Source organism: Bombina bombina, chromosome 1 (assembly GCF_027579735.1).
Source record: "Bombina bombina isolate aBomBom1 chromosome 1, aBomBom1.pri, whole genome shotgun sequence".
In the NCBI taxonomy this organism is placed as follows: Eukaryota; Metazoa; Chordata; class Amphibia; order Anura; family Bombinatoridae; genus Bombina; species Bombina bombina.
In genome coordinates, this window is record NC_069499.1 from 747,127,670 (window position 1) to 747,153,582 (window position 25,913).

Sequence of the window (25,913 nt, forward strand, 5' to 3'; positions counted from 1 at the left end):
ACTTCAGTAGCTTTTAAAGTTGAAAAAAGTGCAAGCAGAGGGTGAAATAAGACCCCTTGTTGAAGATAAAGTCTCTTTAAATTGTGTTCCATTTTTTTATCCATGACATCCCTAAATGATCCTGCATTATCTACAGGAAAAAACATTCTTTTTGAAAGTCTGGCAATTGCAGCATCAATTTTGGGAGCAGTAATAAACTGGTTATGCAGAGATTTTTCCAAAGGAAAACTTTTATATATTTTATCTTGAACTCCACTTTGTTTATCTGGCTTAGAAAAAATATTTAAATATATTGATTTCAAGGTATCAGAAACAGGAAAAAAACAGATCTGGAGAAGGATTTGAATTAAACCAATCGAATAATTTTTTAGACTGTTGATTTTAAATGCCCAGGGAACTTTTAATCCCCTTAATAAACTCAGAAACTTTTGTAGAATCTAACACCATATGCAAATCAGATTCTGAATCTTCCCCATCAGAAGCACAATCAAGGTTATGCAGATTTTCCAAAGAACCCTCAAGCTTCCACCATAAATCTGGCCAATACACACTTTACAAAGTTTCTTGTCCTCCAGCAATGATTATCACATAGGGAACAGGTGGGCAAAGGCTGGGCTGAATTACTATGAAAAAATATAAGCAACCAATAAATAATATGGCCTAAAAATAAAATAGTGAAATACATTTGCAACACCAAGGAAAAACAATGTTAAATCATACCTTATAACTGCCCCTGATTCCTCCTGAGCTGTAACAGGTTGGGACTCAGGCTGACCTGGAGCATTTTCATTCTCCATAGTGAGTACTACATATATAGTTTAGTTTGTAAGATAGAAAGCCCCAGAAGCTTATGGAGAATTAAATTTTTATGTAAACATAAAATTTGCACTAAGTCAGTGCACAACACTTACCAATAAAAAAGCGTTAATCCGTTAAGGTATCAGGTTGTTGAAAAAATAACAAGTCTCTAGCAGGGAGAAGGAGACGCAACTGCTGCAGACCACGCCGAGGCAAGCTTTATGCGCACGCGCACACAAAGAGGGAGCCCTCAGACACAGTCCCCGTGACGTCTGGTATTGATGACGTCACGGTAACATGGCGGCCCCCACATTGATAACGAAAAAATGAATAACCTACCGCCTTCGCCAATCTGGGTGATCACGGCCACAATGATAGATGACGCTAGCTGAAGCAATGTCAGCTTAAACACACAGGCCCAAGAAGCCAAGAAAAAACTAATCTTAAAACAAGCCCAGAAGGTAATGAACGGAGAGGGACTCCTACCCCTGTCCACCAACTGCAGGCTGGACAGAACTAGGAGGAGGATGAGGCGGTGTCTTCATTAGACTTTTATGCAAATGAGGGGAGTGGATAGCTCTGTCCACGCCCCTCAGAAGAGGGGGTCTCACTGGTAAGTATTACCTGGGGGGCCAAGATAATAATTTAGAACGCTAAACTCAGATTTTACCCTTGTTGATTTGCACAGATCTTTGGAATTTGTTAGAATAACCGAATAACGAATTTTGTACATACCTATAAAATAGTTACAGTCCTGCTTGGGACCCGCAGAGCACTGCTCACGCCGAGCACAAACTGATGCTAACTAGTCACACAACCCAGCTGTGCAACTAGAGTGACCACGTGTCCCGGACTGCCCGGGACAATCCCGCATTTTGCAGGTCTGTCCCTGGTCCCGGGCACCTTATGGGTGAATAGCCGCGCTTTACAAGAACCCAATAGATAGATAGATCATTGCGGGACAATGCAGTGTCCAGGAATGGATGGCTGCCCTCCAGTGCCGCCATGGCCATCAATCAGACAGAATCTCTGACTCCACCGGGGATTGACACAGCGAAGCCAGGAGGGAGGCGGGCTGCCTGCGCAGCTAGCAGGATGATGTCAGGTATGTTTCTGGAGGACACAGGAGGAGAAGAACATCCTGGTGGCGGGCGCCGCGCAATATCTAACCTAAAGTGCACTGTGCAGAGCAGCACACAGAGCAGACTCAGCAGAGTAGCGTGCGCAGATCAGATTCAGCAGACCAGTTATTATAGCAGACTCAGTCTCAGATGGGTAAGAATAGATTAGAACTACTAGACATTGAAACTTTCATCATATGCACACATAGCATAGTTAAATTATACTGATTAATTAGTATATTCATTACATTTTTATTTTATCATCAACCATATAAAAAAATATTTTTCATTATGATATACATTTTAAAAAATATATAGCAAAGGTAGTTTGATTCCCTGATGAGATGGGTGATGTAAAAAGTATGCCGCTCTAAGTAACTTTATGAAAGCATGTGTACATTGTACATCACCTGTCTAAAGTGGTGACCACAGTTTTTTTTAGGGGGGTCCCTGAGTGGCAGTTTGGAAATGTGGTCACCCTATGTGCAGCTAGCACTGCTGATTGAATCAGTGGACTTTATGTATGTGTTTAATCCCTTTTCAACGGTTGAACACATTGCATTAGACATTACAGATCTGCCTCTCTTAAAATGAAATGATCTAACAAATTAGAGCATGTAATTTTAACATTATCATTGTTCTTTAAGCACTACAGCTGCACAGTTGGTAGAATTGTGCAACTGGCTGTGGGATGCTTGGAACCAGGAATTTACTGCAGCTCTCAAGCATAATTTTACCTATGTGTCTCCTTTGCGAGGTTAAACACAAAACAATGAATATCTTTCAACAACACCAGCCAAAATATGGCTGCCGTGTGTCTTTAAGGTTTGGTTGGCAACGCGTATGTCGTCATCAAAAGCTGTCGCATAGTCATCAACGTCGTTTAACGTGAACGCCGGCTTTTTGCAGCATCAAGGGGGGAGGGTACACGGGAGTGATGGCGTCTTCGATCTGGAAAGGGCTGGTGGGGATCGGCTTGTTCGCCTTGGCACACGCGGCCTTCTCAGCGGCTCAGCGTAAGTTACAGAGTGGTAGAGGTTGGCGCTGCTCAGTGACGCTTTATACGGGCGGCTTCCCTTGGTCAGAACATACCTGGGCTAAAATCGGCCCAAGTGATGTTCTCACATGCAATGACATTTCATGTCTGTGATTCCACGTTAGCTATTTAACGAATGTGGTATTTATTGCTCAGCATGTTCTGTAAATGAACGGGAGATGAAAAGTCTTATATAAGCTCCAAATTACAGTGTGCAGATGTATTCTAGTGTCGGGGCAACACTATAAAACACACCCGTATCAAAAGAGTATTCAGCTGTCAGTTCAAAATAATAATGGTAACAACAATAATACTAATAATAAAAAGTTAATTTAAAATAAAATGTATTTTGTGAATTGGGGATCCATTATCGATTTGCCTTAGAAAGGTCAGCACCTGCAAGCTCATAGAATAATGCTCACCCGGCAGCTATGCTTTCTGGGTCATCAGAAGATTCGTTTACCCCACTTAGCTGCATATTTGACACCCTGTTTGTCTGGGTTTGTATGTTAGAAATAGTGTGATGAACACTGGATAGGAAATCCCAAAAATGTCATTTTTGATTCTGATAGAACGTACAATTTTAAACAACTTTCAAATTTACTTTTATTATCATATATCCTTCATTTTCTCATTGTCCTTTGCTTAAAGGGACAGTCAACACTTACTTTAACATGTTTTGATATTGAAATATATATATATATATATATATATATATATATATATATATATATATTATTTTCAATATCAAAACATGTTAAAGTAAGTGTTGACTGTCCCTTTAACTAACAGAATTGCACTACTGGCAGCTAGCTGGACACATCTAGTAAGCCAATCACAAGAGACAAATGTGTGCAGGCACCAATCACCTGCTAGGTCGCACTAGTGATATATGTGCATATTTTCAACAATGGATACCTAGAGTAGAGAACAAAGCACATTTAAAAATGTCATTTATTAAATGCTCTATATGTTAATTCTTGCAAGTTTTAATTTTAGTATTACTATTTTTCTAGTTTCCATTGCTGTTGTGAACTGGTGGTATCTCTATTAAATGGATGTGTTACCATCAGTTTACAACAGCAATTTCTTTGTTGCATCTCAGCAAAGGCATTTTAACGTTAATTATTCATTTTCGTTTTGCAACAGGATGTTCCCTTAAAGTGAATGTAAATTTTAATTAATTAATGCCCAGTTTTTAAAAATAGGGATGGGTACATTCATTAAACTTTACATTGAAGCGTTTTTTTAAACACTTAGCTTTTTCTTTAGGAAAACCAGACCGGCGATCTTCCGCCCGCTTCTCTTGCTGTACTTAGCACAGCAATGACGAAACCGGCTTCCTCCAATCGTTGCGTGCACCCCAAGGCATCCAGCTTGTGAGGCCACGCAACGATTGGAGGAAGCCAGATTCCTCATCAATATGCTAAGTACATCACGAGAAGCGGGCGAAGGATCGCCGGTCTGGTTTTCCTAAAGAAAAAGGTATTTAAAAAAACGCTTCAATGCAAAGCTTAATGAATAAAAGTACCCCTATTTTTAATAGTATTTTTAAAAAACGGGCACTTATTCATTCAAATTTATATTCACTTTAACTGAGCAGGATGGATTTGATTTAAATCAAATATATTTAAACCACAATTTTAAACACTAGTTAGTAAGACTTGATTTAAATTATGGGTTTCTACATAAAGGTTTCATTTTTAGAATAATACTTTTTTCCAGTTATATCAGAAAATTACATATTTAGTTCTATACCTACCATAGAAACACATAGATTGAAATTATTTGGAGGTTAAAGGGACACTAAACCCCTTTTTTTCTTTTCGTTCATGATCCAGATAGAGCATGCAATTTTAAGCAACTTTGTAATTTACTCCTATTATCAATTTTTCTTCGTTCTCTTGCTATCTTTATTTAATAAACAGGAATGTGATGCATAGGAGCCGGCCCATTTTTGGTTGAGAACCTGGGTTATGCTTGCTTATTGGTGGTTAAATGTAAGCCTCCAATAAGCAAGCGCTATCCATGGTGTGGAACCTAAATTGGCCTTGCTGCTAAGATTTACATTCCTGCTTTTAAAATAAAGATAGCAAGAGAACAAAGAAAAATTGATAATAGGAGTAAATTAGAAAGTTGCTTAAAATTTCATGCTCTATATGAATCATGAAAGAAAAAATTTGGGTTCAGTATCTCCAGATTAATTAATCATTCATATTTGTTCAACTTTTCAGCTGTATTTTATTGGAAGGATAAAAATAAGTTACCTTAATGATCATTTAAATAGTTTTATTTACCTACAATACATTACCATTATAGGCTTTTCTTATTACTGCTTGCCCTCCCTCCTCACATTAGGTCCTTGTGCAGATCTATTCCACCTCAAACAATTTTCTATTCACTTGCAACCTAGTAAGGGGTTGATTCTGTGTACATAGAATTGCAGAGGAACAATGGGATTAAAGGGACAGTAAAGTCAAAATTAAACTTTCATTATAGAGTTACAACATGCAGTTTTAAACAACTTTGTACTTTGCTTCATTCTCTTGGTATCCTTTGTTATAGAGCATACCTAGGTACTTTCAGGAGCAGCAATGCGCTACTGGGAGCTAGATGCTGATTGGTGGCTGCACATATATGTTGCTTGTCAATTCTGATTTAAATTGAAACAAATAAATCTGTTTTTATGTTTGTGTTCATGTTGACCAATAGAACTATGGGTGTTGTGCTAATCAACAAATGCGCTTCTATGCACAATCATGCTCTTTTAATTTAAAAATAAACTTATTGCATGCAAAACATTTAAAGGGATTGTAGAGTACAAATGCATTTGCTTTGTCCTCATGATATCTTTTGTTGAAGAGTATACCTAGGAAGGCTCAATAGTGCACTTCTGGGAGCTAGCTGGTGGTAGATTAATGTACATGCCTCTTGTCATTCGCTCACCAGATGTGTTCAGCCAGTTCCCTGTAGTGCATTGCAGCTCCTGAGCCTCCTCTTCAACAAATACCCCAAAAGAAAAAAGCTAATTTGATAATCGAAGTAAACTGGAAAGCTGTTTAAAATTGCTATCTGACTTTACTGTCCCTTTAATACAAATTTAAATATTGCATTTTATATGCATAATATAAATTATTTAAAGGCTTTCACCTTCATTTTTACATTTTTGTTTTTATGTTCCAGTTACATATTTCTTCACATTAGCTGACTATTTTTATGTATTTTGAACTGTAGATCGTTCTTACATGCGATTGACTGAGAAAGAAGATGAAACTCTACCAATAGATGTAAGTATGGCATATTCCAAATATAAGTTGTTGTTTTCATGACAGTTACAACATTAACTTTATGGCATTGAAACATGAAAAATATTTTAGACATTCATCTGTTTTGTTTTCTCCCAAGTAAGCTTTACAGTGATCTAGCTTTAGTTAATCTCTACCAAATAGCTTATGTATGTTTCTAGTCTAGTAGCTAAGCCAAACATTTAGTAGATAGAAATTTTCCAGTGAAATTTTGAGTATATATAGTATTTTTTTTTTACTGTACTTGTAAACAAAGCTTCAGCTTTTTGTTGGTATGTGTCATTTAATTAAGATGTCTTGCACAGAAAATACTATGTATATATTTTCCTACATCTATCACATATATAATAATAATTAAAAAAAAAAAAAAATATATATATACATTTTTATTGGTAATATTTTTTTATTGAGACCAATGAGACATAACAGTTAAACAATATATATATTCATAGCAGTGTATGGACATTTAAAAAACATATTCATAGCAGTATAAAGTATGGAAGAATGACAGTAATCACATCACATACAATACAACTGTGCATAATGTATGCTGCCTCTTAACTTAAAGTGATGATAAACTCTCCTTTTTAAAAACAGGGATGTTAGTTATATTTTAAATTTAAATAATCAGTTGTAACAAAGATGCGCTATAACTTACTTTTTAATATAGATATGAAATTAAAATTCCCTGTGCTCTGCCTCCCACTTCAAAAGTAAATTTTTGTGTGAGCTAACAGTTTGAATTGTTGTCCAATCAGCACTCTCCCCATATGACACTTTTGATGTAGCTAGAGCGCTGATTGGAAAACATTAAGCTCACAGAAAAATTTACTTTTAAAGTGGACAGCGGAGCGTGGGTTATTTGAATTTCATATTTGTATTAAAAAGTAAGTTATAACGCTTCTTCGTTACAACTGATGAATTAACTCAGTCTAAAATTTCACTAACATTCTGGATCTGTTTTTAAAAAGGGGCAAATTTACCATACTTTAAAAGGACATGAAACCCAACTTTACAACAGAGCATACATTTGTAAACAATTTTCCAATTTATTTCTTTTATCGATTTTGCTTCATTCCCTTGGTATCCTTTCTTGAATGAGCTTTGTGAGCCTACCTAGGTATACCTTTCTTCAATGGATACCAATAGAAAAAGGCAAATTGGATAAACAAAGTATATTGGAAAGATGTTTAAAATTGAAAGCTCTATATGAATCACAAAAGAACAATTTTAGATTCATGTCCCTTTAAAGTTTTAAAAGAAAACCCTAAGTATAAAAGTCACTCTTCACATTTTAAGATAATCAACCAGCTCTATATCACCCGAGTAAGATAGCAAGATGGTACAAGAATAAGGAGGTAGGGTGTTACAAGTGTGGATTACAAGCCACAGACTTAGAACACTGTTTTTGGAAGTGCCCAAAAATTAAACAATTTTGGCACAAAATACAATATTGGCTAAATCAGAGGTTAGAGCAAAAATGCCAATTAAATAACAGAAAAGTATTCTTCTTACACCAGAGCTCTGATTGGCGTGAGAATTCCAACCTAATTAACACGGCAATACTGCAAGGTAGGGCAGTGATTTTAGCTAAATGGAAGTCACCACAAGCACCCAGTATTGCACAATTTGTAGGAGAAATGAGGAACCAAATGGTAATGGAACAATATAATATACCTAGTGAGGATGAGAAATCCTTAAGAAATTTTTTTAAGAAATGGTTAATAGTAATAGAAGCACAATCAATAAACATACAATTACAAATTGTTAAACCCCTAATTAAATCTAATTTAGTGAAACAATGGATAACAAATAATGATTTACCTATTGCCTGGAATATACTTGTATAAAAGGGATAAAGTAGTATTTGACTCCTCTCCCCTATACCCCCCCCCCCCCACTCGTGTTAGGTATCTCGCTAGTTTGCTATGGTAGGGGTTAATTATTCATTTGTATTTTTGTTTTTGGTGTTTTGTTTTGTACAAAGGCCAGGTTTGTAATATAGTATGCTGTACATTAATAATGAGTGCCTAAAATGCTATGAAGAGGCTAATATACTTGAAAGGGCCAAGCATGTATAAATATACAATGGTGGTTTTATTTTATTATGTATGTTTTTTTTCCTCTTTTCCTTTCTCCACTGTTTTGGACTGGATATATGTATAAGTGTATATAAACAATAAAATATATATATATATATATATATATATATATATATATATATATATATATATATATATATATATATATATATATATATATATATATATATATATATATATATATATATATATATATATATATATATGAATATGAAATTAAAAAAAAAAAAAAAGGCGCTCTTGTACCTACAGTGCCCTCCACTAATATTGGCACCCTTGGTAAATGAGACAAGAAGGCTGTGAAAAATTGTCTCTAACCTTTTGTTAAAAAAAATACTCTGCTCTCATGGATATCAAACAATTGCAAACACAACACAGGTTTATATATAAAAAAAAGAAAAGAAAAATATTTGTTAAATGTGTGGCACAATTGGCACCCTTTTAGTCAATACTTTGTGCTTCCTCCTTTTGCCAAGATAACAGCTCCAAATCGTCTCCTATAATGCCTGATGATGTTGGAGAATACATGGCAAGGGATCTGCGACCATTCCTCCACACAGAATCTCTCCAGATCCTTAACATTTTAAGGTTGACCCTCCTCTTCAGTTCCTCTCTCAGGTTTTCTTTGGGGTTCAAGTCAGGGAACTGGGATAGGCATGACAGCCCCAAAACATTAAAGAGCAACCACCATATTTAACCATGGGCATGAGGTACTTTTCCATATGACTACCTCTCTGTGTGCCCCAAACCCACCTCTAGGGTTTATTGCCAAAAAGCTCTTATTTTGGTTTCATCTGACCATAGAACCAGATTCCATTTAGAGTTCAGTAGTGTCTGGCAAACTGAAGACGCTTGAGTTTCTTTTTGGATGAGAGTAGAGGCTTTTTTTTTTTAAACTTATCTAAACAACTTGTGTTGATGTCGGATTATTATTATTACAAAGAAAATAAATTATGATGGCGCTACAAGTGTTGTTTCCTAAATAAGTAATGACGTTGGATTATAGTTTTGGAGACTTTCTGACCCAAAGACGCAACTAACGTCTGCAATTCTGCAGCTGTGATCCTTGGAGATATTTTGGTCACTCAAACCATCCTCTTCACATTGCGTTGATGCAATATAAAGATGTCCTCTTCCAGGTTGATTCATAACATTTCAAGTTGACTGGAACTTCTGAATTATTGCCCTGATGGTGGACATTGGCTTTTATAATGCTTTTGCTATTTTCTTATAGCTACTCCCCATTTCTTGAAGCTCAACAACCTTTTGTTGCACATCACAGCTATATTGCTTGGTCTTACCCATTGTGATGAATGACTAAGGGAATTTGGCCTATGTGTTGCCTCATATTTATACCCATGTGAAACAGGAAGTCATGGTTGAACAAGTTCCTGTTCCTAGTTACCCAGGTGTACTAAAAAAGGAAAATATCAATAAGAGTATACTTCAAATATATATTTTGTGTTTTTTTTTGTTTTTTTTTTCACAGCCTTCTTTGCTCATATTTACCAAGGGTGCCAATATTGGTGGAGGGCACTGTGTGTGTTTATGTATATTTCACTTCGAGGATGTAAATGTGGTTTAACATGTGCATGTGATATGATTAAAAAAAAAAAAAAATGAGAGAAACAATAGAGGATATCTATACCACTCAGTTTAATGAATGAAGACAGGAATACACATTTTTTCTTTGATATGTCTTATCATTGGCATCACCGAGCAAGGTATTTAGGTAAAGAATTGTGGGATGAGTATTTTAAAGCTGCTTCATAACCCCCCTGATTTATTTGACCAGGGTGATTGACAAGCCCTACTTTTGTGCAATTGGTTGCCTGAGGGTAGGGGGCAGCATTGCACAAGCATTTGCTCGTGCAATGGTAACGTGTCTGTCACGAATACCTCAGGATTTAGCTCCTAAGGGGTTAATTCTGTTTAGCCTGTGAGCTAACAAACATTTTTTTCAAAAAAGAACAGTGACCTGTGTTTGACTTTTGTGATAAAACCAGACCCCATCATAAATTGTTTCAGAGTTCCACTTGGATAAATGTTATCATGTAAGCATTGGTGCATTCAGGCCGTAAACGTGTTGGTTCCAAACACAATAAGCAGTGCCCGCTCCCCATATCCTGATGAGGTCAATAAAAGGACATTGGTACAATGCAAGATGTGTGTTTAAAACAGGTTATGCCATTAGAGGAAGCGAAATATGACAACCCTGGCATAATTGATTCTCCCAATGAAACTAAGAGCTTGCCTTCCTGCTTATATGAAAATAGATTTACCTAGCAGAAATTATGTGTTCTATAATTTCAGGCAAAGACTTAGAGTTTATTGAAGGTCATAAAAGATAGGGGGTTTCTTAGCCCCTGCCAGGAGGGTGTGGTCAGGCAACTTGATCTCTGGAAAATATGTATAAGAATCCTGGGTTCTAGCAAATAAATTGTCATTCTTACAAAGGAGGCTGTGACAAAACAGAGTAAGGGCCCATTGCTTCATGCCATCTCTCTGGTAACAGATTCCAAAGACTAGTACAGTGTAAGGTTTCTAATTTTCTTTTTATTTTGAAAAACTGTTTGCTGTGTGTACTTTTTATTAAAGGGACAGTTCACCCAAAAACTTTCTCCCCTTTAAATTATTCCCAATGATCCTTTTTACCTGCTAGAGTGTATTAAATTGGTTGCAAGTAGCTCCTTTACTCATATTTCAGCATTTGAAATAGCTGATTTAGCTTGTGGTTTCCCAACCTATACTGAAAGTTTTGATACTGGCGTATATGCTATTGACAAGCCTAAGTAAACACAGCCAGCAGAAGAGATTACACCCTCAGTGGGGGCATGATAGTTAAGTAATAAAATGATAATTTTCCATTGTTCTCTCTATGTATTGAGCTTTGGTGTTCCAGACAAATATAAGATAAGGAAGCAAGTCTGTGTACATGAAAGTGATAACATAATGAGATCTGATAATACCTGAAGCTCAACCCATTGTAATAGGCTGTGGTTTCAAAGCACAAAATCAGCTACTTCAGATACACAAATAAACCCGAAAATTCAATTTCTCAAATATTTTATACTCTGCAGTTTGCATAACAAGTCATTTAAAATACATTTATGGAAAAACAATTTTACAGTGTACTGTCCCTTTAATAATGCATTGTGCATAATAATTTTTGGCATAATAAATAATTCATTTATTAAGCTTTGGCCTTTGTCTAATATTTGAACCACGTTACTGAAAGGACTGGAGTATTAGAACTGTATATTTTAGGTTATTTTCTGCTAAATTGTATTCTGAGAGTTAATGTGTAAGTCTGGGTTTTTCCTTAGGATTTTCCCTTTAATAAATCATAAGTGGTGGCAGCATAGATATTATAGTTAGTTTAATGTGGGTGGCATTAAAGGGGAGTTTTGGGCATTTCTTTTACGTCTAGTACAGACTGGAGAGTGTTGTTAACCCTTGCTTCCAGTGAACTAAATCACAAGCTTGCCTGGTGTGGTGTATTAGTGACAGTAGAAGGGGTCTGATAACCCTTTCTGTGCCAAACAAGTGACTGGCGCAGGGTTGGTTAACACTGGTCGTCAGTGTCCCACAATCTGCGATGGAATGTGGAGAGGTTCAAAACATTTGAATCCTGTCCGTTCGCAGAATGATCAATTTTGCCCTTAGTGTTTGTAGTTAATATGCAACTTTTGCTTGAGAAAGGCATGAGTCATGTTACTAGGGTCAGAGGGCACTTGCTTACTTGCATTTTACAACTTATGTAGATATTGAAATAACCTGTTATGTGAGCATCTCTAGTAAATGTACAACAGTTCTGTATTGTAAGTATGGCGCACACAAAATTCTGTGACTTCATTAGAATAATATTTTATCCAGTAATAATAAGGTGCCTTAGAGCAGCACATATTTCTAGTCTCTCTTTACAGTATCAGTAGGTAGTTACAAACCAGATACAGAGACAAGCAAACCAAACAAATTTAACATTTTATTTGACCTTTTTGTTAATATTAAGGGTCGTATTTTGCCTAGTGGCAAAACTCAGCAGTCATCTGTTGTTAATATTAACAAGTTTCAAATAAAATTACCATTTAAATTGTTGGACCAGCGAAAAAGTCAGGTAAAATGAGTCCAATAGTTCTTTTTGTTTTGCACTTTATATTAATTTAGTGTAAATAACTTGTTTTTATTTATTTACAGATAGTTCTCCAAACACTACTGGCATTTGTAGTAACCTGCTATGGAATCGTACATATTGCTGGAGAATTTAAAGACATGGATGCTACATCAGAATTAAAGAATAAGTATGCTTCCAGTTTTTGTAGCAAAAACAATGTTAAAATTTGTCAGATGAATGTGACTGTATTAGTAATTTTTTTTTTTTTTTTTTAAAGGGTCGTCATTTTTGTGTGCCTTTTTAGAAATGATACCAATAAAATTAGCTGAATATTTTATGCTGCTAAATGGATTGACATTTTGAACCTTTTTATAAGTAAATGTAGTACATTAGTTATGTTTGCTTTGACATTTCCATAGTCTTATAAAAAAAATGCATATAGTAATGAATGTATGTGTGTTTTTGTTTTTTCTTCACAGGACATTTGACACATTAAGGAACCATCCATCTTTTTATGTATTTAATCATCGTGGGAAGAATATGTTTCAATCTGCCGATTCAGAGGAATCTCCGCCAAAATCAGTTTCTTACACATCCAGCTCTTCTCTGAAGCTACGAAAACTAGAACCTCTGCGCCGTTAAAAACAAAACAAAAAAATACAAAAACATTTTTATGGTAATTATAGAACAGGACACTGTAACAAAGCTGGAGTCCAGGATGTAAACTTTTTTTTTTTTCTGGATCAGTATTTATATTGACCTTCCAGACTTTATAAAATATGAATGAGGACTCTTTGTACACTGTTGAAAAGGACTGTTTTGTTGATTGGCAATGCAGTTTAACTTATTGCTGCAATTATGCTGTGAGAGATGTCTTATCTTTTAAACATTAAACAATGCTGCAGCTGATTATTTTTTTTTTCTCTGTAGTAAAGTTTGATTTTTTTTTTTCTTTAATTCTGCCAGAGTTTAAATGAGCCGAGTTTTGTGTTCAGGTTTTATAATACATGAACATAATTGTTTTTTTTTTGTTTGTTTGTTTTGGTCTATTTCCACTTGTTGCAGCTTTTTTGAAATGCGATGTTTGTGATGTTTGTCAGATAAATTTTCAGAGATTTGGTTGTATAAATGCTTGACGAGATGGAATGACCCTGCATTATAAATAGATTCTTGTAAAGACCAGTACTTTGTAGGATAGAACTTGGTACTTAACCCTTGTTTGAAAGCGCTACCCTAAGTTTTCCTCTGCCCTTTAAGGGTGCACATACAGTACTTCCCTATTGGCTTTGTATTATCTGCACACATGCTCAGCAAATCAAGGGCCAATACAATATTGATGCTTATGAGCATATATTTAGAGGGCAGGCAGTGCAAAGTAATAGAGACAGCAATGCCTTTGGTGCTTTCAAACAATTAACGCTGGACGTTTTATTAGTATATTTTTTTTTCTTTTCTTAATCCTGCAAAAACAGTGCCCTTTATAAAGATTTATTTGTATTATAGGGCTTTTAGGTCTCCTTTAACGTTTCTCTGACTGCTTTAAATTTGCCGGCAAATGGTGCTGCCTATTAAAAAGAGTTGCTGATAGATGATCACACCCAAATTGTGTTTAACATATGAAATGGTTGCTGTGCACTGTTTGTAAAGCACCTGGCACTGACTAGAATCTATAGTCTGGATGTGCAGCAAAGTATAAATGGAGCAGAGAGGGACACAGAATACTTTTTTGAACCGCTAACACCATACCGGTGTGTCTTTTTCTTAACATACTAAGTAACCTTCACTTCAGTGTATCTTCTTACTAGATTATCACAGCTGGTCGGGAGAGTTTATATAAAAAAATATTGTGTCATTTTAAAATAAAAAAAGATATTAAATTAAAGTGATGGTAAATTGTACTAATGTTTTTCTTTCAATTTAATCTGTCACTCTGGGTATTTTTTTTATATACCTAAGAGATATTTTCTCGGGAATTGGTCCATTTGCTCAGTTTTTATTTTTACTCTTTCATTCAAATGGATAAAATTTGAAGAAATTACAGCACCGTATAATGGGTTTATTGTCAGTCATTTCTTAAGAAAAAAAAACAATTTTTAAAACGTCTCTTGCACACGATGCACTAATGTATCCCAAAAAAAATCCTTACTATAGTAAAACATTATAAATATGCAGATTTAGCCAGTCCTCCTCAGGATGCTTGCTTTTTTATTTAAATAGTTACACAGCTCCTTTGTGTGCAGCACACTGAGCTCACTCTGACTAGTGGTTCAACCCTATACTTGTTCTATATAGTATTTGAAGGAATAAAGTATATGAGCATAAGATAGGGGGCAGGGCTAGGTGGTTCCAATTTCATAAGCATATTTATGTATAGCATTTAAATATTTTAACCTTAAAAACCTAATTTCTATTCCTTTTTAATTGTCACTGCATCTTTTTTTTTTTTAAATGTAAAAGCCATAGGATTCATGTCGCTGCTTTACAGTATGTTTTTATATATATATATATATATATATATATATATCTATATATATATATATATATATATCTATATATCTATCAGGATACCAATTTTCATGCAAAAATAAACCAGTAGATTTGCATAATCAATACATGCATCAGAAGACAATGCAGCAGCACTTAGTCTGAACTTTAAATGAGTAGTAGATTTTTCTTTTTTTTTTCTGACAAATTTCAGTTGTCTATTTCCACTCCCCCCTGTATCATGTGACAGCCATCAGCCAATCACAAATGCATATACATATATATTCTGTGAATTCTTGCACATGCTCAGCATGAACTGATGACTAAAGTGTAAATATAAAAACTGTGCACAGTTTAATGCAAGTAAATTGGGAAGTTGTTTAAAATTATGTTCTATCTGAATTGTGAAAGGTTAGTTTTGACTTGTGTCCCTTTAACTGTGATGTAGAGATAATAATGTGCTAAAAGGATTTTTTTGTGGGCTGAGTGATAAACTAATACAAGTGAGCTCTTATATCATTGTGGGGGGGATATTTCATGCTTTCAGTCCCAATGCGTATTCTATTAGCATTGCCACTACAAGGCAGGCTGTTGGTTTACATTAAAGGGGCATTATACACTAGATTTTTCTTTGCATAAATGTTTTGTAGATGATCCATTTATATAGCCTATACAGGTTTTCTTTTCATGTATAGTTTTGCTTATTTTTAAATAACATTGCGCTGATTTTGATACTCCTAACCAAGCCCCAAAGTTTTAGAAGAATACTGTTGTATACCTCCTCTAGCTTGCTCCTGTTTTTGTAAAGAGTCTTTTCATATGCAGGGGGGGGAGTGTCTGCTTTTTTGCTGTAGAACCACTTTCACTGGGTGTTCCAGCTAATCTTTTCAACAGTGCTTAACTGGGAGCTTCTAAGTAAAGTTTTTTTTCTTTAAACGGTTTTATACTGGATTTTTTAGATCAGTATCTGCATACTATTCTTTATAGTAGTGTCTATTACATGCAATTAAATGAAAATTGGTGTATACTGTCCCTTTTTTAAACCCTTCTTGTGTTAGCGTAAAATACAAAATGCTTGTCCTACACTCTATAGAGCAGTGTTTTTCAACCAGTGTGCCGTGGCACACTAGTGTGCCGTGAGAGATCCTCAGGTGTGCCACGGCAGACTGACAACAGTGTGACATATTTTTTAAACTTTGCTTGTTTTTTACTCCCAGTGCATGGGTAGTTTGTAGGAGGCATGGCATAACAGCACAATACATACAGTATGTGTGTGTTTGTGTGTATGTGTATATATATATATGCTGTATTAGGCTACAATGTGTGATTTTTTTTAAAATTTCGGGATGGTGGTGTGCCACAGGATTTTTTAATGTAAAAAAGTGTGCCACGGCAAAATAAAGGTTAAAAATCACTGCTATAGAGACTAAGAAGCTAATTCTATAACCTGCAAATCAAATGGGTGGTTTAGGCAATTTGCAGCTTTGTAAAAATCTAGGTTAAAGATTTTGTCTTTTGGCCTCTCTTTAGGGCAAGGAGAGGAGTATGTCATGCTATGGTCTGTGAGGTTCTTTACAGAATTCACAAATAAAAGAAAAATCTTATGAAAACTCACTTAGGGGTTTTAACAATATTTACAAATAAGGCCAGAATACCGATTTGCAGTTTATTAAAAATTGTTAATACTTTTTTTTTTTGTTTAAATTTTTTTTTTTAACTTTTGTATTTTGTATGTTGTATGTAGATTATTAGTTTTAAATTGCATCTATTTCAAATTTTATATATACAGTATTGTACATTTAAAGGGAATGTATTACACCCTGTATATAGGGAAATATTTAAATACAGGTAGCTCTCAGTTTACGACGGGGTTTATAATGTAAGTCAATGGGAAGTGAGGGAGTTAGGTTCCAGGCCCCTCTCAAAATTGTCATAAGTAACACCTAATACTTTAACATTTAAAGTCTTCATTTCAAAGCTTTAAAAATAAACAGCATGATAAACCTAATAAAATAACCACACAACACAGAATATATAATTAAACTAAGTTAAATGAACAAAAACATTTGCTAAACAGCATTATAAACCTAATAAAATAATCACACAACACAAAATTCACTTGCATTTTTCTGCAAACAGTTCTTTCTATGCATTCCAATCTTGACTGATTTATAGACAGGAATATCTTGTTCCTTTGAAATCTGCTCGATAGCTCAGGTCTGGTTAAACGGATTAATTTCAGCTTGCTTGGCTTTGCTGCAACACAAGCGGACAGCTCCACCTACTGGCTATTTTAATAAATGCACTGCTTTTCAATAGCAGTCACATGACTGAAAAGAAAGGTTGTTATTCTGAAACTATGTAAATTGAACCGTTGTAAAACGAAGGCCACCTGTAGATACAATTTAACAATTGATATAATAGATATTGCAGTGGATGGGCTAAAGAAGACATTCCTGGATTGTTTAAAAAGTCACAAGTGAAATGGTGAGGAGAATATACTCTCCAGTCTGAGGAGAAAAAAAAGCTATGAGATGATTAGTATAGATAGAACATTTTAAAGTCAAACAAGTTAGTGTTTTAAAAATATTAACTTATTTTTACTTAATTATTTTATATATATTCACAATAAACCACAAATGCCTCTGCAAACATAGTGAAGGATATGCACTCAATTTTCTGTTGAACCATTACTGTTTTTTTAGTTTGATTTTTTTATTACAAATAAAACATTGATCTGGTAGTTGCCTGTTGGGGGTGTGTGTGTTATAATAGACTAGATGCACTAAAATCAACAGATTTCAACAACTATAATAAGGATAATATTACATATCAAATGCATATCTCCTCTGCAAGTATACAAATGTTTAATTCCAGTGCAAATTAAATATAAGAGTAACGATCACCATATTCCCTTGGTATATAATATTAACTTTGTTTTAGTATCAATGCTCTGCACCGTACCTGTGCTGTATTATAGGTGAGATTTACAAACTCTGGTTCCTATAAACTGGTATTGGGGAAAATGCTTTACAGAATCATTTTAGAAGCAGTTAAAAAAATGTTCTTTACAATTTCAGGCACTACATTCTTAAATCAGTCCTCTAGCTTTTTTTCCAGCTTAATCCCATAGGTCTTTGTATTGACGCTTCAAAGGTTTATTTCAGCATCAGGTATCATATTTTTATAGCAGGTGGTAATCCCCAACCCCTTTTTTTGTTCCATATTATGGTACTGAGATTGCATTCATTACACAACCCATTTTATACTGTAGCAATGTGATAGGTATTGTGATCTGGTAAACTACCTGCTTACAATTTGCTTATCTGTCATTAAAGGCATAGAGCATACAATATTAAACAACTTTCCAATTTAGAGAAACATGCTGAAACATTCCTACACAATTTATACATTGTTTAAAATAGACAGTTTTAACTACATAAGTGCTTATTTTTTTTTTAATATTTTTTTTTATTGAGGTTAAGGATAAAACAGTACAAGATAACTACTTACATAAGCCCTCAACCCATAAGGGCAAATTATAGTAAAATACAAAACTGTTCAAATACAGAGCATTACAACCCTATTGTAAGGCATAAATGAAAACTTACAATTCAATAACTTGAAGGGACAAAGGTCTAAGAGCCAGAGATGATTCTAGTATTGTAGTGCTACCTATGTGGTTAATAGAAACAAAACAAACAGACCTCAGATTTTCAGGTTTGTATCATATAGGGCCACTTTTGGGCCCTTGCAGCTATAATTGCACATATATATTAGACTAGGATCAAATGTGGATATCATAAATTAACTAGGGTCATCGTTAGGCCCTTAGAACTATTTTAAGGGAAAAATTATGTTCACATTATTTCTCATGTAGAACTGACCACACAATGTGAGGGACATAAGTACAGAAGGAGAATACACCTAGTATTCCAAGGAACTAACTAGCCCAAGGTAAATAATCCCATACTTTAAATCTATCTTGAAACCACAGGCATAAAAATCTCTCAACATAAACCTCAGTTAGAGGTGGTTCCCAACACTTCCTAATTATACTAATTTTAATTGCCTCATATCGCTCAATTAACTCAGGGTTGTGTAGTGGGATTATGCAATAGTCGGTTCAAAATTAATAGGCAAGTATAGCAAAGATCCGGGTTACAAGTAACATTCCAAGCCATTAGTTAGTCAGCTTCTTAAGAAACATGTGCATATCTCGGGGACTATCGTGTATAGGGTATCACAACCCAATAGTAAAGTATATGGCAGCAGCAGTTCTAATCTCCTCACATATAGTGAGTGTGTCTCTTTTTTTTAAATATTTTAAGAAATATATGTTCTCAGAGGGAAGTTGAATATTTGCGTTGAGTCATATCTATGAGTATCAAATATAGTCAATATCTTGTGCCTATTTATGTACATGGAAGCTAGTATTACTAGGCAAGGTATATAAATATGAATATAATGGCAAGCCCTCAATAGTGAGATAATTCTAGACCAATTAAGATCTGAGAAGCCCTTCATACTATGTGTCAGCTATTCCTGAAATGCTCCACAATAGGTTTATGTCTAAAGCCTAGATCGGTATTATTAGATTAAAATCTGGAGTGATGGATTTGGCTGCAATGTGTACTCTAAGCGTTTTATGCTGTCCCTGCTGCAGACAGCACTATATATATATATATATATATATATATATACACAAAATAAGTCAATGCTGCCAAACTATATACACATTAGTACTAACTTGAAGCCATATATATTGTAAACCTAGGAGTAATAACATTATATATCAGAGAAATAAACTTATAGAATAAATGGGACTCAATAGGAAGCCAAGGCGGGATAAATAATCTAAAATTCCCATTGGCAACTAAAACACATTTGTAAGAAGGGGGTATGAGGTATTGACCCACATTAAACGTTAAAATGTTCAGGAAGTCTCTGAGTCAGAACTCTACTGTAACATAACATAAACATTTTTATCTGAATCTATTATCCCCACAAATTAAGATGGTAATTAGGCTTCCAGTATAGGGCAGAGAATCACATCATTATTAGTCATATAATGTATAAGCGCTATGGGTATATCAGAGGGATCGAATAGGGAGACGCAGCAGATGAAATACAATATCTGACATTTTTCATAAAATAGCTAGAGAGATGTTTAACCCCTGTGCCACATAAGTTACTGAAAGTATACAATTGAATTAGGGGACCTCACTACTTATAGAGCTTCCTTGCCGCGATGTAATGGGTTGGGCAGAAATAGCTGCATTATATACACATTAATATAAACCTTAATTGCCGCAGAGCTACAGAAGGGTATAGATGTATTGCTCATAGCCTACAGTATAATACATTCAAAACAGTTCAAATCATTGCATGCTGAATTGAAGATATAGAAAGAGATCTCAATATATGTTAAGGAAGGAAAACTACGCTTCAAAACATAACATTTTGGGGGTACGTCTTTTCAAGTCCATGCAATAAGACTGTCATTTTGCCCCAATAATAAAACTGGTATCAAACCTCCTGGGGGGGTATTAGTAATGCGCATAATGTTAAGAGGAAAATTAGTCAGTAAGTATAAGAACATCCATGCAGATCATCCGACTCCAGCCTTTTCAATCCGGTACCAAACTACCATGCTGGACTGTGGTAGTTCTGACACCCATTGCTGCTCATATTGATCTGAGGGATCCAGCACGCGTGCCAAATAGATCCGCAATTTCCAAGCCGCGTCTGTACTATCTCTCCTCTCTCTTGAACTCGCTCTCACCAGTGGCACAAAAGTCATGCAGTGGACAATGACCTTGTGGGTTCAGTGAGGGTTCCTTGCCAGCCTGCTAGTCCACAGCTATTCCTGCACTGTTGTTGGTTGTATATTTAAGTAAAGCTTGGCTCTCCTGGCTGTTGGTTGGCTGTGTGTTATCAATGGATCGGGATATATAGGAGCGCCAATGGCTTAGATATACCACAGGAAATAAAAAGTCAAAATGGTCTCCAATAGTTTCTATTTTCCAAAGTCAACCAAATATTTAATATATAAAAACAATATAATTCTGATCTCCAGATTTATAAAAACACAAAATACATATAGCAATGCTTAAAATACAATACAATAAATGATTTAAAATACAACAGATTGAATCTAATCCGGTTAGTTAAACTGGATGACCAATATCTAATGTCCCAGTTTTCGTGAGTAAGTCCTCTTAAAAACCCTCTGGTAGGTACATAGATGTGTATGAAAAACAAATCTGTATTTGTTTATCAAATACGTGTGCAAATAAACCTAGTGTTCAATAAATGATGTAATAATAACTCAAATATTCTTATCAAAGTGATAAGATCACTAATGTAGTGATACGAGACCCACTAGCAGGTCGACAGTGCATACAAATAGTGCAACATTTAAATCATATGATGAACGCCGTGAAAAATCAAAAATAAGATACAATGTGTTGGGTTCCTTAAACTATCAAATAAACCATATTATGGATTTAAGAATATAACACACAATAAAATGCAAATAAGTAGTGGATGTGGTCATAAAAATCAAAAAATAAGAGAGTAATGTGAAAAAATGCAAAAAATACATATATAACAAAATTAGATGTGGGATCCTACTAATGGGATTTTAAACTAAACTGGTACCAGCTATTACCTCAATTCTCCTGATTGAATCTGGGTGATGGACTCAATGGTCCGATAATGCGTCTAACTTTATTGTCTTAAAAACAATAAACAAATACCACAAGCTATATAAATATGACAAGCTATACAAATATAAACGACATAAAAACAGAGAGTGTGTATAGTTTGGCCAAAACTAGTCCACAAACTCCTAAAGGTGTGTTTCCACAACTTTAAATAACTTTAGATAATGATATGACAATAATAGTGTCCTTTAAGAGTCTTTTGGTAAATCCTTAAAAGTCTGGTGAAAGAAATCCTCAATGTGTAGTGGAGTCCAAAGTCCTATTCCTATGTTAAGACAAATTCCATGCTGCGGGCTTCACAGGAAGTGACTTTACAATAGCAGTGAAACAAAGATAGTAGCTAGTTCCCATCCAGCTGAGGACGACAGGTCCCTCAGCTGGATGGGAACTAGCTACTATCTTTGTTTCACTGCTATTGTAAAGTCACTTCCTGTGAAGCCCGCAGCATGGCATTTGTCTTAACATAGGAATAGGACTTTGGACTCCACTACACATTGAGGATTTCTTTCACCAGACTTTCACCAGACTTTTAAGGATTTACCAAAAGACTCTTAAAGGACACTATTATTGTCATATCATTATCTAAAGTTATTTAAAGTTGTGGAAACACACCTTTAGGAGTTTGTGGACTAGTTTTGGCCAAACTATACACACTCTCTGTTTTTATGTCGTTTATATTTTTATAGCTTGTCATATTTATATAGCTTGTGGTATTTGTTTATTGTTTTTAAGACAATAAAGTTAGACGCATTATCGGACCATTGAGTCCATCACCCAGATTCAATCAGGAGAATTGAGGTAATAGCTGGTACCAGTTTAGTTTAAAATCCCATTAGTAGGATCCCACATCTAATTTTGTTATATATGTATTGTTTGCATTTTTTCACATTACTCTATCTTATTTTTTGATTTTTATGACCACATCCACTACTTATTTGCATTTTATTGTGTGTTATATTCTTAAATCCATAATATGGTTTATTTGATAGTTTAAGGAACCCAACACATTGTATCTTATTTTTGATTTTTCACGGCGTTCATCATATGATTTAAATGTTGCACTATTTGTATGCACTGTCGACCTGCTAGTGGGTCTCGTATCACTACATTAGTGATCTTATCACTTTGATAAGAATATTTGAGTTATTATTACATCATTTATTGAACACTAGGTTTATTTGCACACGTATTTGATAAACAAATACAGATTTGTTTTTCATACACATCTATGTACCTACCAGAGGGTTTTTAAGAGGACTTACTCACGAAAACTGGGACATTAGATATTGGTCATCCAGTTTAACTAACCGGATTAGATTCAATCTGTTATCTGTTGTATTTTAAATCATTTATTGTATTGTATTTTAAGCATTGCTATATGTATTTTGTGTTTTTATAAATCTGGAGATCAGAATTATATTGTTTTTATATATTAAATATTTGGTTGACTTTGGAAAATAGAAACTATTGGAGACCATTTTGACTTTTTATTTCCTGTGGTATATCTAAGCCATTGGCGCTCCTATATATCCCGATCCATTGTTCCGTTTTCAGACCTATTAGGGGGTCTTCTTTATAGTGAGCAGATATCAGTCCTGGGCGCTGGTTACTTCTTCTTTTCATGGCTGTGTGTTATCCTCCGCCTGAGATCCAGCTCCCAGCATATGCGGGGGTGCCTTAGCAGCGTACTGCTTGACATTCAGATGATCTGGTCCCGCTTCCTGACAGTTAATGTGAACGGCAACGTGACAAACTGATCTCCATTCTGATTCAAGCTGCGTGCAGAATTTTGTATAGTGGTAATTCAGGAGGCGTTCCCCCTCCTCTAAAACAACCCGGGTTGCGATCGCCATTATGCAGAGAAGCGGTCAGTTCAGAATAAGTTCTCTTGCTATAACTATTTTGTATAAGTTGGACTCCATGATGAATTTAGTATCTGCATACTTTTTAACCCAGAGGTCTGGGGGGTGTATGCGGAAGCCGCAGCCACACAGTTCTCCGTTTATGGGTCGTTTAAGGCCTAGTTAAACAAGGTTGTGAGAGGCTTACTTGGAAAACATAGGTCAGGCCTGTCGTTATCCGCTCCTTATCTTTAGCACAGTAGATAGATTATTTCTCTTCCTAGAAATTGAAGTTATATTAGAATAAAAACCTAGTTTAGTAAAATGTAAGCAGGAGCTTCATCGAGACACGTCCTGCCGCTCCAAGCATAGGCTCCGCCCCCCATAAGTGCTTCTTCTTGATGTATTTCTAACCCTCATAATCAAACCACTCAAGATAACTTCCATGTTAATCACCTGTTAGAACATGTTTAAAGATAAGGTGGCTTAAAGGGACATAATGGTCCAAAATGAAATGCACATGAGTGCATTTCAATGTATAATAGAAACGTTTTTACAATATATTTATATTGGCAAAAATGCTTCACGTAAAAGTTATTAGTTTGTGTGGCATATGCATATATGCTACTTGTGTGCCCTGTTCACCAGCATTTAAACCCCTGATCAGCAGTGGCTTGTGTGATGCAATTTAAAGGGACAGTTACTCCAGAATTTTTGTTTAAAAAGATAGATAATCCCTTTATTACCCATTCTCCAGTTTTGCATAACCAACACTGTTATATTAATACACTTTTTAACCTCTGATTACCTTGTATCTAAGTCTCTGCAGACTGCTCCCTTATTTCAGTTCTTTTGACAGACTTGCATTTTAGCCAATCAGTGCTGACTCATAAGTAACTACACTGGCATGAGCACAATATTGTCTATATGGCATACATGCACTAGCACTATCTACCTGTGAAAACTGTCAACATGCAGAGGCAGCCTTCAAGGGCTTAGACATTAACATATGAGCCTACATAGGTTTAGCTTTCAACAAAGAATACCAAGAGAACAAAGTGAATTTGATGATAAAAGTAAATAGGGCATGTCAGTTTGACATCTTTCCAATCTGAATCATGAAAATTTAATTTTGACTAGACTGCCCCTTTAAATGGACAGGAAACCCCAAAATTGTCTTATATGATTTTTGATAAAACATACAATTTTAAATGGCTTTCCAATTTTCTTCTATTACTAAATTTGCTTCATTATCTTGTTATCCTTTACTGAAGAAACAGCATTGCACTACTGGCAGCTAGCTGAACACATCTAGTTAGCCAATCACAAGATAAAAATGTGTACAGGCACAAATCAGCAGCTAGCTCCCACTAGTGTAGGATATGTGAGTATAATTTTTCAACAAAGTGAATTTAAAAGCGACTTAAAATTACATGCAAGTCTAATTTGACTTTCCTATTCCTTTTAAAGGGACACATAGGTCAAATTAAATTTTCATGATTCAGATACAGCATTTAATTTTAAACAACTTTCCAATTTACTTCCATTAAAAAAAAAAAAGTGCAGAGTCTTTTATATTTATACTTTTTGAGTCACCAGCTCCTGAGCATGTGCAAGAATTCACAGACTATATGTATATGCATTTGTGATTGGCCGATTGCTCTCACATGGTACAGGGGGAGTGGAAATAGACATAACTTTGAAATTTGTTAGAAAAAAAATCAACTACTCATTTGAAATTCAGAGTAAATGCTATTATATTGTCTTATCTTGCATTTGTTGATTGTGCAAATCTACTGTGTTTACTGGTTCTTTAAGTAATGAAAGTTTTTGATTTTTACCCTTTAGTGTTCCCTCTTTAGGAGAATTATTAGTGTCTCATATGTAAATTTGTTGGTACTGATTCCAACACTGTTTGACCTTTTAATAATGTGGCTAGCTAAGATGAAGAGTTGCTAGTATGTACCCCCTTTCCTAGTAGGCTCACGCCTCTACCCCTTCTCTCATTTACTCTGTGTACAGCACCCTATCCTACTGACTGCTTACTTCAATAATATAACTACAGGGTCATCTTTCAGTAGTGCCATTATCATCTTCCCCTCCCTTTTCCATCAATTTTAATGAATATTTCTGTCAAAAGACAGTGTATTGGAGAATGGAGCACACATAGCCTTTCCTTATATCTCTTAACGACAAAATGACTACCATATTCCAGCAGGATAGAAGTTCCAGGGAAGCCAAAAGAACAGCTGAATTAGATGATATGTTCAAGTTATCCACCTCTAACAGTGAGAATTTTACACCCAGTCCCCACTCTATGGAATCGTTGTTAAACAAAATACATAAAAACATGAGCAGGAAAAGGTGTGGTGGGACGAAAAGTT

General features: G+C 35.1%; 1 protein-coding gene across 1 annotated transcript; it reads left to right on the forward strand.

Annotated features, from left to right (window-relative positions):
* The first annotated feature begins 2,812 nt into the window (after positions 1-2,812).
* MMGT1 (membrane magnesium transporter 1) lies at positions 2,813-14,358 on the forward strand. The gene is made up of 4 exons (XM_053699268.1): positions 2,813-2,935; positions 6,190-6,242; positions 12,560-12,663; positions 12,956-14,358. Exons 1-4 carry the CDS (start codon positions 2,857-2,859, stop codon positions 13,116-13,118), a joined length of 399 nt encoding a protein of 132 aa, XP_053555243.1. The 5' UTR covers positions 2,813-2,856; the 3' UTR covers positions 13,119-14,358.
* Positions 14,359-25,913: the final 11,555 nt, after the last annotated feature.

Bases quoted from the DNA above. Each gene is read 5' to 3' on its own strand.
- MMGT1 (XM_053699268.1), top strand. From the start codon at position 2,857: ATGGCGTCTTCGATCTGGAAAGGGCTGGTGGGGATCGGCTTGTTCGCC. The intron at 2,936-6,189 runs GTAAGTTACAGA...TTTGAACTGTAG, and splicing joins GGCCTTCTCAGCGGCTCAGC to ATCGTTCTTACATGCGATTG. The intron at 12,664-12,955 runs GTATGCTTCCAG...TTTTCTTCACAG, and splicing joins ACATCAGAATTAAAGAATAA to GACATTTGACACATTAAGGA.